Below are 18568 nucleotides of genomic sequence, written 5' to 3'. Positions count from 1 at the left end.
TTATACTCCTCAAGAACCTCATCTGTTCCTGCCTGCCTGTACCTGCTATACGCCTCCTTCTTTTTCTTAACCAGGGCTTCAACATCCCTCAAAAACCAAGGTTCCAGAGACCTGTTATCCTTGCCTTTCATTCTGACTGGAATATTTTTCACTTTTCCCATTTACGGCGTACACCTTTGCCAGAAAGCAACCAGCCTCAATCCATGCACTTTCCAGATCCTTATACCATCAAAATAGGCCCTTCTCCTATATAGGGTCTCAACCCGAGGGCCAGACCTGTCCTTTTCCATAATTACCTTGAAACAAATGGCATTATGATCACTTGATGCAAATTGTTCCCCAACTCAAACATCTACACCTGCCCTGTCTCACTCTCTAATAGAAGATCCAGTATCACATTCTCCCTAGCTGGGTCTTCCATGTACTTATTAAGCAAACCTTCATGAACGCATTTGACAAACTCTTTCACATCCAGCCCTTTTACAGTATGGGGGCCCAGTCAATATGTAGAAAGTTAAAATCACCTACGATCACAACCTTATGTTTTGTGCAACAAATTTGTTCCTCTAAATCCTGCAGACTGTTGGGTGGTCTATAATATATTCCCAATTACATGATAAAACATTTCTATTCCTCAGATCTACCTATAATGCCTCACTAGACAAGCTCTCTAATCTGTCCTGACATTTTCTCAACTAGTAATGCCACCCCTCGTCTTTTAGTCCCTCCCGCTCTATCACATCTAAAACAAAGGAAGCCTGGAACATTGAGTTGCCAGAGCAACCAAGAATCACTCATGGCCACAAAATCATAATCCTAAGTGCTGATCCATGCACTAAGCTCATCCACCTTTCCTATGACACTCCTTGCACTGAAACATTTGCAGCTCAAAACATTAGTCCTACCATGCTCGACCTTTTGATTCCTGACTTGGTGTGCATACAGTATCTAAGAACATCTTTCTCCAGAACCATTCCCCCATTTGTTCTGACCCTCTGGTTCCCATTCCCCAGTAACTGTAGTGTAAACTTCTCCCACCCCCATGCAGCACTAGCTAACTTTCCTACCGGGACACTGGCCACCACCCCCCCCCCCCACCGAGTCCAGGTGCAAACTGTCCCTTCTGTACTGGGCTCTGGAAGAAAGCCCAATGATCCAAAAATCTGAAGCCCTCCCTCCTGCAGCAACCCCTCAGCAACGTGTTCAACTGCATGACCTTCCTACTTCTGGCCTCAGTAGCATGTAGCACGTGACACGAGTAAGTCCTGAGACCTCAACCCAGGAGGCCCTGCCCTTTAACTTAGCACCTAGTTCCCAAACTCCCTTTGCCGGACCCCATCGCCCAACATATCTGCGTTACTGGTACTGACATGGACCACAGCCTCTGGCTGCTCACCCTCCCACTTAAGAATGTTGTGGACTCGATCCGAGACATCCCTGATCCTCTCACCTGGGGAGCAACAAACCATCCAGTAATCGCGTTCTCATTCACAGAACCTCCTTTCTCTTCCCCTAACCAACAAATCCCCCATCAGTACAGCTCACCTGTTCTCTCCCCTCCCCTTCCATTCTGAGCCACAGCTCCAGACCCAGTGCCAGAGTCCTGCTTGCTGTAGCTTTTCCCTGGGAGGTCATTTCCCCACCACCCACCCCAACAGTATCAAAAGCAGTATATTTATTATTGAGGGGAGCGGCCACAGGGGTACTCACCCGTGGCTGCCTATTCCCTTTCCCTCTCCAGACACCCCAGTCACTGGGACCCTCCCCTCTTACCCCACCCAACACCAAGAGACCCCCGACTGTAATTATCACCAACTCCTTGGCCCATTACATTTATGTTGACTCAGAAATGTCATCTGGATGCTTCCTAAATACCGTCAGAGACTTTTCTTCCACCATTTTATCCAGCGGTGTCTTCCGGGCTCCCTCTCACACCCCCTTCTAATCTCCTAAGCCTTGCCCTAAATCTATGTCCTGTATTTAAACCCAGAGTTGTTGGCAAGCTTATCAGGGGCAGGGAGGCTGTGCACCTGCTCCATTTACATCAACAGTCAAGAGAGCTGAGAGCTTCAAGCCCCTAGGAGTGAACCTCACCAATAACCTGTCCTGGTTCAACCACGTAGAAGCTGGTTTCTTGACCTCGTGATCTACCTCATGATGGCCTTGCACCTCATCCTCTGCCTGCACTGCACTTCCTCTGTAAGTCTTACACTTCATTCTTTGTTCTGTTTTGCCGTTCGCCTCGTACTACAACGATGCGCTGCTGTGATGAATGATGTGTGCACGGCATGCAAAACTAAGCTTTTCACTGTAGCTCAGTACCTCTGACAGTATTAAACAATTGTCACTTGAGAGATCACCTTGAAGTTTACACAAGATGGTTGATGGTTCAGACTTTACCCAGGAGCACAGACAGTGGCCAGCAAAAGTCCCTTGGTCCCTACCTGTTTCCTTGCAGGAACTCTCCTCCACCAAAACCTGTCACACTGGCTACAGGAGAACTGCCGGTCCTCGTGTGGAACTGAACTCACATTCGCCAAGTTAAACTTCGCCAAGTTCTTCACCGTCAACTCCGACACGATTTTCTGGATACGGCAGCAGGGACAAGAGGAAAACAAGATTTCAACAAGTGCTGCAACCTCTGTCCAAAACAATTCATTTTGCCTGCCAACTGCCTCAGCAGGCCATACGTGGTGTTACTGAAGGGCTTTTGCCGGGTGTCACTAGATGAGAGTTCATACCTACCAACTAGTCACCAGGAATACACTCAGTGTCTTCTTTATTAGATACATCCCGTATATCCATGGCCTTCTGCTGCCATAGCCCATCCACGTCAAAGTTTGGCGTGTTGTGCATTCAGAGATGCTCCTCTACAAACCACTGTTATAATGCATGGTTATTTCAGTTACCATCACCTTACAGTCAGCTCGAACCAGCCATTCTCCTCTGACCTCTCTCAAGAGAGCTGAGAGCTTTAAGTTCCGAGGAGTGAATGTCACCAATAGCTTGTCCTGGTTCAACCATGTAGAAGTTGGTTTCTTGACTTCATGGTCTATCTCATGATGGACTTGCACCTTGTTACCCGTCTGCACTGCACTTTCTCTGTAAGTCTTACACCCACTGAGAGAGGAGCTTGCCCAGGTAGATTGGAGGAGGATACTGGCGGGGATGATGGCAGAGCAGGGAAGGCTGATGTTTCTAGAAATAGTTCACAAAGCACAGGGTAGATACGTCCCACAGAAGAAGCAGCTTTCAAATGGCAGGGCTAGGCAACCATGGCTGACAAGGGAAGTTAAGGACTGCATAAAAGCCAAAAGAAAGGGCATCTAAGGTAGCAAAAGTGAGTGGGATGTTGGATGATCGAGAACCTTTTAAAATCCAACAAAAGGCAACTAAAAAAGCTATAACAAGGGAAAAGATGAAATATGAGGGCATACTAGCCAATAATATAAAACAGGATATTAAAAGTTTGTTCAGTTATATAAAGAGTAAAAGGGAGGTGAGAGTTGATATTGGACCACTGGAAAATGATGCTGATGAGGTAGTAATGGGGGACAAAGAAATGGCAGATGAACTTATTAAGTACTTTGCTCAGTCTTTACTATGGAAGACACCAGCTGTGTGCGAGAGGTCCGTGAGTGTCAGGGAGCAGGAGTGAGTGCCATTGCTATTACAAAGGAAAAAGTATTAGGCAAAATCAAAGGTCTTAAGGTGGATAAGTCACCTGGACCAGATGGACTACATCCCAAAATGCTGGGAGAGGTTGCTAAAGAGATAATGGATGCATTGGTCATGATCTTTCAAGAATCATTTGATTCTGGCCTGGTTCCAGAGGACCGGAAGATTGCAAATGTCACTCCACTCTTTAAGGGAGGACGGCAAAAGAAAGTACTGACCAATTTTCAGGAACTATCTGATAAGGTATCAGACATGAGGCTGATTAACAAGATAAAGTTCTATGGCATCACAGAAAAATACTGGCATGGATAGAGGAAGTGCTGACAGGCAGGAGGCAGCCAGTGGGAATAAAGGGGGCCTTTTCTGGTTGGCTGCCAGTGACTAGTGTTCCTTAGGGGTCAGTATTGGGACCGTTACTTTTCACATTGTTTGTCAATGATTTAGATAACGGAATTGATGGCTTTGTGGCAAAGTTTGCCGATGATACGAAGATAAGTGCTGAGGAAGCAACGCGATTGCAGCAGGACTTAGACAAATTGAAAAATGGGCAAAAAAGTGGCAGATGGAATGCCATGTTGGGAAATGTATGATAAATGTGTTCCTTTTTGGTAAAAGGAACAATACTGCAGACTATTATCTAAATGGGAAAGAAGGTTCAAACATCAGCAGCCCAAGGGGACTTAGAAGTCCTCGGGCAAAACTCCCAGGAGGTTACTTTACAGGTTGAGTCTGTGGTAAAGCAGGCAAATGCAATTTTGGCATTTATTTCAAGGGGAAAAGAATATAAAAGCAAGGAGATAACGCTGAGCCTTTATAAGACACTTGCCCCAGGCCGCGCTTGGAGTATTGCCAACATTTTTGGACCCTATATCTCAGAAAGGATGTGTTGTCATTGGAGAGAGTCCAGAGGAGATTCAAGAGGATTATTCTGGGAATGAAGGGGTTAACATATGAGACACGCTTGGCAACTTTGCATAAGAACATAAGAAATAGGAGCAGGAGTAGGCCATCCGGCTCATTGAGCCTGCCCCGCCATTCAATAAGATCATGGCTGATCTGTCCGTATCTCCTGCTCAGTCTAACTGCCTTTTCCCCCATAACCCTTAATTCCCTTACTATGTAAAAACCTTTCTAACTGCATCTTAAATATATTGAGTAAAGAAGCCTCAATTGCTTCCCTGGGTAGAGAATTCCACAGATTCACCACTCTCTGGGAAAAACAGTTTCTCCTCATCTCGGTCCTAAATCTTCTCCCCTGAATCTTGAGGCAATGTCCCCTAGTTCTAGTCTCACCTACCAATAGAAACAACTTTCCTACTTCTATCTTATCTATCCCTTTCAAAATGTTGTATGTTTCTATAAGATCCCCTCTCATTCTTCTGAATTCCAGAAAGTATAGACCCAGACGACTCAATCGCTCCTTATAGGTTAACCCCCTCATCCCTGGAATCAACCTGGTGAACCTCATCTGCACTGCCTCCAAAGCCAGTATATCCTTCCTCAAGTATGGAGACCAGAACTGCACACAGTACTCCAGGTGCAGCCTCACCAGTACCCTGTATAGTTGCAGCATAACCTCCCTGCTCTTGAATTCAATCCCTCTGGCAATGAAGGCCAACATTCCATTTGGCTTCTTAATAACCTGTTGTACCTGCAAGCCAACTTTTTGCAATTCATGAACAAGCACTCCCAAGTCCCTCTGCACAACAGCATGCTGCGATCTTTCACCGTTTAAATAATAATCTGCTCTTCTATTATTCCTTCCAAAGTGGATGATTGCACATTTACCAACATTGTATTCCATCTGCCAGACCTTGGCCCACTCACTTAGCCTATCTATATCCCTCTGCAGACTCTCCACATCCTCTGTATAATTTGCTTTTCCACTCAGTTTAGTGTCATCAGCAAATTTTGCCTCACTACACTCAGTCCCCTCTTCCAAATCATCAATGTAAATGGTGAACAGCTGCGGGCCCAGCACCGACCCCTGCGGCACCCCACTCACCACTGACTGCCAACCGGAGAAACACCCATTTATACCAACTCTCTGCCTCCTATTGGTTAACCAATCCACTATCCATGCCAATACACTTCCTCCGACTCCATGCATCTGTATCATATTTATAAGACTCTTGTGCGGCACCTTATCGAACACCTTCTGGAAATCCAAGTATACGACATCCACCTGTTCCCCTCTATCCACTGCACTCATTATGTCCTCAAAGAACTCCAGTACATTTGTCAAACAGGACTTGCCCTTTCTGAATCCATGATGCATCTGTCTAATGAACCCCTCCTTTCTAAATGTTTCTTCCTTAATGACTTTGGGACTGTACTCACTGGAATTTAGAAGAATACGTGGGTATCTCATTGAAACCAACCAAATGTTGAAAGGACTAGATAGGATGGATGTGGAGAAGATATGGGTAAAGTATCCAGAACTAGAGGGCACAGGCTCAAAATTGAGCGGTGAACTTTTAGAACAGAGTTAAGGAGGAATTTGTTTTTAGCCAGAGAATAGTGAAGAGGATATGACGAGAAGGCAGCTGTATGGAGTTGAGCAGAATCTGGGATCAGCCATGATGGAATGGACAGAATGGCCTAATTCTGCTCCTGTGTCTTATTAACAAGGCAACTTTGACCACAGAAGTGTCACTCACTGTTTTGTGTTTCTCACACCATTCTCTGTAAACTCTAGACAACGTTGTGTGTGAAAATCCCAGTTGATCATCAGTTGTTGAGATACTCAAACCACCCCTTCTGGCACCAACAATCATTCCACGATCAAAGTCATTTGGATCACATTTCCTCTCCATTCTGATGTCTGGTTTGAACAACAACTGAACCTCTTGACCATGTCTGCATGCTTTTATGCATTGTTGCTGCCATGCGGTTAGCTGATTAGATTTTTTTTAGACAGTTTTTTTTCTACATTATTATGTATTGCAGTGCAAAAAGTTAACAAATTTCATGACATCTGTTGGTAATATTAAACCTGATTCTGTCTCTGATTTGCATTAATGAGCAGGTGTACTAGTAATGTGACCTTTGAGTATATATCAGTGTTCAAATTGGAGTATGTCAGATACATAGAGATCTCCAGGAACTTGACAGTATTTACATGAGGTCACTTAGCTATGTCAAGAATGTGTTAGTATTTACATAAAGTTACCTCGAGTACGCCCATATTTACAGGGGGTTACCAGGAGGGGGTCAGTATTTATCTCAATACACAGTTGTAATGAATTAATCTGTATGGGCAATACAGAAGACAAGTTTTACAGAGTCAGGGGTAGTGTGTATATGGTGTCAGGGGGAGTGTGTATACAGAGTCAGGGGTAGTGTGTATATGGTGTTGGGGCAGTGTACCAGTGTGTATACAGAGTCAGGGGGAGTGAGCATATGGTGTCGGGGGAACGTGTATACGGAGTCAGGGGGAACGTGTATACGGAGTCAGGGAGAGTGTTTAGTTGGAGTCGGGGAAACATGTATACGGAGTCAGGGGGAACGTGTATATGAAGTCAGGAGGAGTGTGTATATGGAGTCAGGGGGAGTGTGTATACAGAGTCAGGGGTAGTGTGTATATGGTGTCAGGGGCAGTGTACCAGTGTGTATACGGAGTCAGGGGGAATGCGTATATGGAGTCAGGGGGAGTGTGTGTATATGGTGTCGGGGGAATGTGTATACGGAGTCAGGGGGAACGTGCATACAGAGTCAGGGAGAGTGTTTAATTGGTGTCGGGGAAACGTGTATACGGAGTCAGGGGGAACGTGTATATGGAGTCAGGGGGAGTGTGTATACGGTGTCAGGGGAATGTGTATACAGAGTCAGGGGGAGTGTACCAGTGTGTATACGGTGTCAGGGAGAGTGTGTATACGGTGTCAGGGGAATCTGTATACGGTGTCAGGGGAACATGTATACGGTGTCAGGGGAACATGTATACGGTGTCGTGGGGAGTGTATATACGGTGTCGGGGACGTGTATACGGAGTCAGGGGGAGTGTGTATATGGAGTTGGGGGAGTGTGTATATGGTGTCGGGGGAACATGTATACGGTGTCGGGGGAACGTGTATACGGTGTCAGGGGAACGTGTATATGGTGTCGGGGAGAGTGGGTTTACGGAGTCAGGGGGAGTGTTTAATGACCCTAATTGACTCATAAAGTATCACCTCACCTGGAAGGACTATTTGAGGCCCTGAAGGAGGAGATGTTGGGCATATGTGGTACTTGTTCCACTTGCAAGGATAAATACCAGGAGGGAGATCAGTGGGGAGGGATGAATGGACAAGGGAGTCACTTAGGGAGCGATCCCTGTGGAAAGTGGGGGGTGGGGAGGGAAAGATGTGCTTGGTGGTGGGATCCCACTGGAGATGGCAGAAATTTTGGAGCATTATGAGCTGGATGCGGAGGCTGGTGGGGTGGCAGGTGAGGACAAGAGGAACCTTGGTGAATAGGGAGAAGGCAGACGTGTGTGAAATGGAAGAGACATAAGTGAAGGCAGCATTGATAGTGGAGGAATGAAAACCCCTTTTGTTGAAGAAGGAGGACATCTCATTAGATCTGGAATGAAAAGCCTCATCCTGAGAGCAGATGCGGCAGAGACGGAGGAATCGAGAGAAGGGGATGGCACTTTTGCAAGTAACAGGGTGGGAAGAGGAATAGTCCAAGTAGCTGTGAGAATCAGTGAGTTTATAAAAGGTATCAGTAGATAAACTGTCTCCAGAGATTGATAAGGGGGAGGGAGGTGTCGGAAATGGAGCAGGTGAATTTGAGGGCAGGGTGGACGTTGGAGACAAAGTTGATGAAGTGGACAAGCTCTGCATGGATGCAGGAAGTAGCACCAACACAGTCGTCAATGTAGCGTAGGAAAAGTTGGGAGTGATACCGGTGTAGGCTTGGAACATAGACAGTTTCACATAGCCGACAAAAGGCAGGCATAGCTGAGACCCATGCGAATGCCCATGGCTACGCCTTTTGTTTGAAGGAAGGAGGAGCCGAAGGAGAAATTATTGAGAGTGAGGACAAGTTCCACTAGACAGACGAGAGTGGTGGTGGTGGGGAATGGGTTCCAGAAAGAAGTATATGTGTTAGACTGGATTTCTAGCATCTGCAGAATCAGTTAGAGTAGAGATGATGCTTCCTATAGTGGGGAGTCTACAACCAGAGAGCATTTATTACAAGGGACTATCCAACATGAGTCAGCATCGACAGGGAGGTCACTTTGTGTCCATCAGTGTTTGCAAGGGGTCATTCTGTGCGAGTCAGGATTTACAGGAGACACCAGGAATATCTGAGAGATGGGGCCTGAAGTTCACCTCCTGCTCCCAGGTCCCAGATTCTGAACTCACCTTGGGCTCTGCCTTGTTCTCTTCATCCTGAAGCTTCTCAATAACTGCCTGATGAAAAGAACCAGTATCAGTGGCTGCGCTTCATCCAGCTGTCTACCTGGAATGTGTCCGTGCTAACAGGAATCACCTGGAATGTGTTCATGAAGAAAGGGAGGGGGGAGGGAGGGGTGAGAGAGAAGGGTGAGAGAGGAGAGTAAGAGAAGAGGGAGAAAGAGAGGGAGGGAGGGAGAGAGCGAGGAAGGGAGGAGGTGGAGAGAGTGGGGAGAAAGGGGGAGTGAAAGATAGGGGGAGAGGAGGGAGAGAGGCAGGAAGGGGAGGGGAAGAGGAGGGGAGAGGGGGAGAGAGAGTGGGAGAGGGCAGGAAGCAGGGAGAGGGATGGGGAGAGGCAGCAGGGTGAGAGGGGGTGAGAGGTGGAGAGGGCGTGGGGAGAAAGAGAGGGGAGGGGATGGGGAGAGAGGGGGAGAGGAGGGAGAGGGAAGGGGTGAGAGACGGGAGGAAGAGGGGAAGAGAGAGGGTGAGAGAGGGGTGAGAGTGGGGAGAGGGGGGAAAGTGGGGAGTGGGGGAGAGGGGGAGAGTGGGGAGAGTGGGGGAGAAGTGAAAGAGGGGGAAGGAGAGGTGGAGAGAGGAGGTGGGGAGAGGGTGCAGGGAGGATAGGGGATGGGGTTGAGAGGAGGAGGAATGGAGAGGAGGAAGGGAGAGGAGGGAGGGTGAGGGAGAGGGAGAGTGGGAGGGAGAGTGGGGGCAAGAGACAGGCTCACCTTGTGTATAAGTCGGCATTTGCAAAGAGTTGCTTTGTGTGTATCACTTATTACAAGGGACTATCCAACTTGTCAGCAGTGACAGGGAGATCAGTTTGTGTCCATCAGTGTTTGTAAGGGGTCATTCTGTGCGAGTCAGGATTTAATTGAGTCACCAGGAATATCTGAGAGATGGGGCCTGAAGTTCACCTCCTGCTCCCAGTTCCCAGATTCTGAACTCACCTTGGTCTTTGCCTTGTTCTCTTCATCCTGAAGCTTCTCAATAACTGCCTGATGAAAAGAACCAGTATCAGTGGCTGCGCTTCATCCAGCTGTCTACCAAACAGATTTTCAAAAACAACTACTGTGAGAACAGGAGCGGAGCTTAACTCTCTTCAGTCTTCATAAAATCCACTGCTGTACCAGCACAAGCAACAGGAGGGACCTTTCGTTCTCTTCAATCCTGCACCTCCATTTGTGAAATTATGGCACAAACTTGTTCTCCCAATCTTCTTGTCCCATCGCCCAACAATATATCACAATTTGCCTTCAGCGGTGAGCTTGAGCTGGGCCAGAACAGCCCGCTGCTCCAGCAAACGTGGCCCAAGTTGATCTCGGTCCCTCTTGGCCCATGTCATTTACCGGCTGACCAACTCACCTGCAAAGCCTCCGAAACTTTAACAGAAAATATGCAGGTCCAGTTTACCTTGATTACTGCATCGTCCTCTATCTCCTGCCTATCATCGGCATCCAACCCTACAAAAAGTAAAGCAAAGACCCTCTTTAAAGTCCAGTTCTCTCCAGCTAGACCTCAGTGTGAAGCCCGTGGGTTTAGTCTCCCATTAGTGGTGGCCATGTCACTGACCTGATTCCGCAACCTGTGGGCTCAGCTTTCAAGGACACGGAAGCTCACGTTCCCAATACTGATTTATTTATTTTTTTATTATTAGATTTCTTCTATCTGCAATTTGCCTTCTTTTGCACATTGGCTATTTGTCAATCTTTGTGTGCAATTCTCCATTGACTATTCTATTTCTTCGTTCTACTCGGAATGTCTGCAAGAAAGTGAATCTCAGTGTGGAATCTGTAACACACCTACTTTGATAATTAATTTTTTGAACTTTGAACTTGAATACATGTGTCACCTTTCTGATAAATTTCAAAACCAATTCCCTACAAACATTCTAAGTTAAATTCAAATGACTTGTTGACACTGTTTTGTAGAAACAGATTTCTTCAGAACTAGATGAAAAATTAAAAGAAAAGATGCTGGATGTCAGAAATATCCAGAAAATATAAACAGAAAATGCTCGAAACACTCAGTAGGAGACACCTCTGCAGAGTGAAATTCTTAACATTTCAGGATAAATTTCTCATGAAGGGATTTTGATGTTAACTCTGTTTCATCCTGCCTGACCTGTTGGAGGTTTCCAGCATTTTCTGTCTTTGTTTCAGATTTCCAGCATCTGCAGGTTTTCCTTTTAGTTTAATCGCAAAGAACTCCTTTGTTTAACAAGATAAAGCCAAGACACCAAGTGTTTCCAGAATTTTTAATTTTCAATTTAGTTCTTCATAATTTTTGTTCACTATTGACTTCTCGACTATATCAACAAAGGGATTTTCTGAGCAATTAACTTACAGCGGGATCTTGCTGCGCAAAAGCCTGCTGCCGCATTTCCTGTGTTGAATCTAAGCTTCAAAATTTGGCTGTAAAATACACTGATCCAATCTGTCGGACGGTGCAGTAGGAATGCACAATATTTTATTTTTGATAAAATTCTCTTATAAAACCACTAACAACGTCTACCTCACAGGTTGGCTCATCTCTGACCACACCAGCACTAGGATATAGGGAGTCAGGGGTGAGTTGGCGGGGTGGGTGGGGCTGTCAGAGGTACATAAACTCCGCTCCACTGATGGAATTAGCACTGACAGACTGAACTCAGGCCTCAGGTACGCTTCACATCTGCTCTCTCAGCCTCACTATGTTTGCTAATCAAAAAGATAAGCACAGGGTCTTGCTTCATTTTATGTTGATTGTTGTTAATCATTCATGGTTTAAGATAATTTTGATGTAAATGTAATTGTAATTGGTTCATTTCTTTATAGTTGTAATCTATCTGAATTGCTGTTAATTGGCTAATCAGCTGCACTGGAAGATACTGACCTGTTAAAATGTCATCAAGGCAGGGCTTTAGGGTTTGCCCCCTCGAGTCCACTCACTGACCCTGGTCCATTCCACCTCATGGATGGACCCAGCCTCCAGGTAATAGTGTCAGTCAGACAGCACAGAATGGACCATTCGGCCCATCTTGTTTATGCCAAGCTTTACGCCGTCCATGTTTATCCACACCACCTTGCCATTACCCTGGGAAAAGGAGTTGGACAATCCTTCCGGCCCATAGTTCTGTCAGGTTGCCTGTCAGCCTCCTTTGCTTCAGAGAAAACAAGCCCACCCTATCCAATCTCACCCCTGACCTAAAGAGAAAGAGGGGGAGAGGGAGGAGAGAGGGGGAGAAAGGGGAAGAGAGGGTGGAAAGGGGGAGATGGGAAGTGGAGAAGGGGAGGGGGATGGGGAGAAGGAAAGGGGAGGGGGAGAGGGGGACACAGGGAGAGGGGGAAAGGGGAGAAAGGGGAGGGGAAGAGAAGAGGAAAGAAGGGGAGTGCAGAAAGGGGAAGTCAGAAAGGGGATGGAAGAAAGGGGATGGAAGAAAGGGGAGAGGGGGCTAGAGTGAAGATAGAGCGGGAGAGGGCGAGTGAAGGACTGGAGAAGGGGAGGGAAGGGGAGAGGAGGGGCAAGGTGGGCAGAGGGGTGAGAGGGCTAGAGAAGGGGAGGGAAGTGGGAGAGGGGGAGAGAAGGGAGGGGAGAGGGGGCAGGGGCTGAGAGAGTGGGTGAGAGAGGAGAGAAGGGGGTGAGACGGAGAGGAGAGGGAGAGGGAAAGTGAAGCAGATTAGAAAGGGGAGTGGGTTACAAAGGAAGATTAGAGCAGTGGGTTAAAAAGGGCAGCTAGAAGGGAGGGGCTTGGTGGTTAGAGGGTGCAGGTTAGTGGGGGAGTTTCAAACTGGGAGAGGGGAAGTATGTTCTTTTTTTTATTACTCTGTTCCTCTTCAACTCACACACGTGCTCTCTCTCTTTTTCTGTCTCCTTTAAAAGTATCTCGGTAAATTCCTTCTGCTACCACATCCTGTGTGTAGTGTTGCAACTGGAAATGTACACAATACTTCAAGTGTGGTCTAACCAATGTTTTGCACAGCTGCACAATTATGTCCCAACACTTATATGCAATCCCTCGTCCTCTGAAGGTAAGTGCCTTCTCCTCTGCCCTATCCATTAAATCCTGGTGAAGGGTCTCGGCCCGAAATGTAAACTGTTTATTCCTCTCCATAGCTGCTCCTGGCCTGCTGAGTTCCTCCAGCATTTTGTGTGTGTTACTCTGGATTTCCAGCACCTGCAGAATCTTGTACTTTATGAGTGGCGATGACACTAAAGCAATCTGCAATTTGGCATGGCCAAAACCACCAGAAATTTCAGAGAGTTGTGAGCGCAGCTCAGTCCATCCCTCCTGGCCCTATTTGTCCCTGCCTTGCTCGGTCTCACCTATCAGCTTGTACTCTTTCCCCTTCACCCCAACCACCTTCTCGTTCTGGGTTCTTCCTCCTTCCTGTCTAGTCCTGAGGGAGGCGCTCACCTCAAAACATTAATTGCTTATTCCTTTCCGCAGACGCTGCCTGCCCTCCGGCATTGTGCATGTGTTACCCTGGATTTCCAGCATCTGCAGAATCTCTTGTTTATGAATTCTCTTTTCTATGTTGTTACCTCAGTGTACTTATGCATGGAATGATAAATCTGGATGGCCGCGCAAAAAGACTTGCACTGTATTTCAATGCACATGACAATAACCTCAATTTCAATTCCAAATCTCGGACTTGACGATACCCACAGATAACCCAGAACCCCAAGGAGAATAGAAGCCTTACTGTCACTCTTTGTTTGACATTAAAATTAAATTTAGAAATCCAACACCTTCCCTCTGTTAATTGATCTTAGTATCTGCAGGAAGGGCTTTCTCAAGAAAGCAATCCATCATCAAAACTGCCCACCGTCTGGACTATGCCACCTTTACACAACTATCATCGAGCAGGGATTACAGAAGCCTGAAGTCCAAAACCACCACATTTGGTTCTCGAACCAACCAGTTGGTCGTTAACATGAAAGCCTCATTACCCTTTAAGTTTCCATGTATGTGCAATAAATAAATCTGAATCAGATTTGAATCTGAAAAACCATAGTCACTGCAGTTCAGCAACAACCATGACCACTTCGGACTAAAATAATCTTTTTTTTTAATTCTGGGTTCTTTCTGTTTCGGTTTCTAGTTATCTTTCCATTTATGTTTAAGTTTTTCTTATGAATGTGCCTGTGATGCCGCTGCAGGGAAGTTTTGCATGGCACCTGTGCATATGTGCACTTGTGCAGATGACAACAAACTGGTTTAGTTTTATTGCAACAGCAATATTACTCGTCTACCAACAGAGGGAGCTGGTGCACAGATCAATCACCCCTCATGAAGGCATGCTGGTAGAGCCACCCTTCTCTGCTCCAGTGACCCAGGTTCAATTGTGACCTGCGTGGAGTTTGCATGTTCTCCCTGTACTTGTCTGTGTTACCTCCGGGTACACCGGTTTCCTCTCTGATCCCAAACGTATGTAGATTAGTGCTTCTAGTAAACCTCTCCTAATTTGTAAGGTGAGGGCAGGTTGGTATTGATGGGGTTTTTTGGTGGGTATGTTTTTTTGCCTGCTATTTTAAATGTGCTGTGTAAGTTTTGCACCATGGCCCCAAAGGAACACTGTTTTGTTCAGCTATATTCATGTATGGTTGAATGATAATTAAATTTGAATTTGATTTGATTTGCTGTAGCTGTTACACTTTATTCTACATCGTTATTGTTTTAACTTATTCTTCTTCCTCAGCGCACTGAGGATTTGATCTGTATGAACAGGATGTAAGACAAGCTTTTCACTGTATCGTGGTACATGTGACAATAATAAACCAGTTCTAGGACTCAAACACAAACTAGAATTTGTCTTTGATTATGTGCAGCACTGCAATCACTCCAACACAGCTTACGGGATCAGATATGAGAACTGTCAGGTTCCACTGCATTCACACTAACACAGTCCCTTTCAAAGCATGGTACCATAGCAATCAGTACAGTACTTCACAGAGTAAGCGATGAGAAGGCCAGGGTTCAACTCCCCCTGCGGCCTGTACGTTCTCCCCATGGCTGCCTGAGTTTGCTCTGGAGGCTCCAGTTCCCTCCCACATTCAAAAGACGTACGGGTTAGGGTTAGTAAGTGGAGGGCATGCTATGTTGGTGCTGGAAGCACTGTGACACTTGCAGTTTGACCCTAACACATCCTCAGACTGTGCTGGCCATTGACGACATCTCCTTCAAAGTAATTTTATTATCAAAGTACATGTACGTCACCACGTACGACCCTGAGATTCATTTTCCTGTGGGCACACCCAGCAGATCTACAGAATAGTAACTATAACAGCATCAACGGAAGATCAACCAGAGTGCAGAAGACCGCAAACTATGCAAATGCAAATATAAATAAACAGCGATAAAAAAACAACAACGTGAGGTAATGAAATAAAGTCTTTAAAGTGAGATCACTGCTTGTGGGAACACCTCAGTGGATGGGCAAGTGTGTGTAATTATAGCTTTTTATTCACGAACCCGATGGCTGAGGGGTAGTAACTGTGCTTGAATCTGATGCTGGCAATCCTGAGGCTCTCGTACCTCCTACCTGACGGCAATAGCAAGAGAATGGCCTGGGTGGTGGGAATCTCTGACGGCCCAGTGTAATATGACAAATAAAGTTAATCTTTTTTATATGGTTTAATAAGTTGCAAGTTTTCCTGCTGGTTTCACTGCCTTTGCAGCAAACTCTTAAAGCTACGGCCCATGAAGGTAGTGTTAACTCTTACAGCTAACGATACCAGGTTCATTGCCAGTGAATGAACAGGTGGATGTTGAAAGATTAAAGATAAAGATTTGCTTTGTCCTCTCAAAGCAAATGCTAAAGTTGCACTTCTCTTTGCTACCATCAACTCAACCTGCAAGTTATCTTTTTGGGAGTCCTGCAGGAGCACTCTATATACACAAGTGTCCACATATACTACCTACCTCCCCTCACCACCACACACACACACGCACGCACACATGCACACACATGCACACACGCACGCACACATGCACACACATGCACACACGCACGCACACAAACATTTTACAAGGTGCAAGAACAGCAGGTAAACATATGCTGATAAAGGTATTACCAGGTTAAGTTAGTAAATATTATTGACGAGCATAATGCTATAATAACACTGTTGAGGGCTGCAGTCTCATCATCTCATGATTCTCATGTTAACCCATGGAAACCCCCAGATAATATCCACACACCAGCTGTTCTTCAGGGAATTAAGTGCAACTCGTGGGCTTAAGAACTGTTTAGCGCTATCAGTCAACATCAGTATCATCTCAAAGGCCGTAAAGGCTCGACCGCTGGATGAAGGACTGAGTCATACAGGTTAGTTTGGGTCTGAATGCCGTGCGGCTTAACCAATCAATATTGGGTGAGAGCAAGAGCCGTTGGTTTGGGTGGGTTAATGGACAGGTATAAGCATCATTCAGATTACCACTAAGATGACTGAACAGTCCTTGGGCCTGCAGGGGGTAATGAGAGACAGAAAGCAGGAGATTGCAGATAGAAAAATCATTTTCTACCACAGTTTTTATTGTTTAGGTGATTTTGAAACATTTTGGGACCAACAAAGCACTTTTCTAAATGCACACACCCTAACATGCAGTTGATAAGAGCGAATAAGAAAGCAGCATCCATCATCCAGGACCCCACATCCAGATCATTCCCTTCTTACTGCTGTCATCGGGAAGGAGATACAGGAGCCTCAGGTCCCACACCACCAGCTTCAGGAACAGTTACTACCCTTCAACCATCAGGCTCCTGAACCAGTGTGGATAACCTCAACTCTGAACTGATTCCTTCAGGAAGGAGGTACAGGAGCCTCAGGTCCCACACCACCAGCTTCAGGAACAGTTACTACCCCTCAACCATCAGGCTCCTGAACCAGCGTGGATAATTTCACCCACTCAACACTGAATTGATTCCACAACCCACTTTCAATGTCTCTACAACTCATTCTCAGTATCATTTATTTACTTATTTGTTCATTGTTCTAGCACAGTTTGTCTCCCTTTACACATCGGTTGATTGTCAGTCAATAAGTCTAGTTTTTCTTTGCCTCTATTATATTTAATTGCTCTGTTGTGAATGCCCGCAAAACACTGAATCTCAGTATACCGTGATATGTACTTCGGTAATAAACTTACCTTGAACTTTGATACAAGGTTGAGAGACCTGCAGGCAATTAATGGATATCAAGATGATTATGATCAAGGTATCTGTCTTCAGCTGCTCCTCAGCCTGCCAAGTTTTGACAGTAGTTTGTTTTCTGCTCCAGATTCCAGCATCTGCAGTTTCTTGCAACCCTATCTGTGCTTAGATGTTGGTTTAGATAGAATTGTTGGCCCAGAGTCCTTGTCCTTGTCCTTGCCTTTGTCACTACTACTCACTAGAACAACACCACAACATTCATCTTTTGACTTTGACTGTGAACGGACAAACGTCAGCACATTTGCCTCACCTTCCAATGGGAACTTCATTCACTTCCTCTTCGTTTACAAGATCATTTCATAAAATCATAAAACATTTTAAATAAAAATGATAGTACCATAAATCACATAATGTCTCTCCAATAAATACTACTCTTCCCATCAGTAATACAAACACATCTTTAATGATCTAAGGACGCCATTTGGCCCATCGTGTCTATGCTAACTCTGAGAATCCCCATCCTTCCCATTTTCCTCATTGGTTCTTTGTAAGCTAAAATTGTCCTCAAGTTACAGCAAGGTCCTAGACAGTTAAACAGGGCAGTTCACTAGTCAGAAATGCAGCCATGAACTGAGTCCTCACACGGCAGCGTCCAGCAGATCCTTCACAGTCTCCTAAACACTTGTTCCTCCGTGAGTGCATCGTTTGTAAAATGAGGATTTTCTCAAACATGCCCATCGACTTCCCCTGACTCTCCCAACACTGGGAGAAATCTACAGGGCCCATTAACCCACCAACTTGCAATGGGATGTGGGAGGAATTGGAGTACCTGGGGGAAACCCTCAGTCACAGGCAGAGCATGAAAACCACACGGTCAGCCCTGGAGGTCAGGAATGAACCAGGACCTCTGAAACTGTGACGCAGCTCTGTGCCAATTGTTGGACTTTCTCAACAGTCCCCATCCAATCACAGAAATATTTAAAGCCCAACAGCGCAAGAGATTTTTGAGATTTTAAAAGTATCGGCTTGAGGTGAAGCAGCAGATAACACAACATATTTGCGTTATGCAGTGAAATTGGAATGTGACCTATCAACACAGCCAGGCTACCCTAACAACATTAATTGTTAATATATAGAATTAAAGTTAGAAGTAAAGTCTGTCCCAAGCCCTATAGGCTCATCAGGCCAGTGCTTATGCCAGATTCTGTGACGTGAAGCGACTGAGAGTACGAGACCCCCACCAGATAGGACGCCAGTCTATCACGAGGTTAACCCCCAGCATTTTGCTGGTTCCCATTTTCAGCTGGGTGGACTGGAGCAGTGTGTGGTTGAGTGCCTTGCTCAAAGACACAACACACTGCCTTGGCTGGGGCTCGAACT

General features: G+C 45.9%; 1 protein-coding gene across 1 annotated transcript in view; it reads right to left on the bottom strand.

Moving 5' to 3' along the window:
* Positions 1-18568, bottom strand: part of shfl (shiftless antiviral inhibitor of ribosomal frameshifting) — a 29858-nt gene that overhangs the window by 9055 nt on the left and 2235 nt on the right. The window contains exons 3-6 of the mRNA XM_059992049.1: positions 10470-10519; positions 10007-10054; positions 9027-9074; positions 2445-2585 (exon numbers count right to left, since the gene is read on the bottom strand). Coding sequence (XP_059848032.1) covers positions 2445-2585; positions 9027-9074; positions 10007-10054; positions 10470-10519 — 287 coding nt within the window. The remainder of the gene's footprint in view (positions 1-2444; positions 2586-9026; positions 9075-10006; positions 10055-10469; positions 10520-18568) is intronic.

The sequence above is a fragment of the Hypanus sabinus genome, chromosome 16, assembly GCF_030144855.1.
Source record: "Hypanus sabinus isolate sHypSab1 chromosome 16, sHypSab1.hap1, whole genome shotgun sequence".
Taxonomy (NCBI): Eukaryota; Metazoa; Chordata; class Chondrichthyes; order Myliobatiformes; family Dasyatidae; genus Hypanus; species Hypanus sabinus.
The sequence above is the reverse complement of the archived record's forward strand: the minus strand, read 5'-3'. Positions and strand labels throughout refer to the sequence as shown.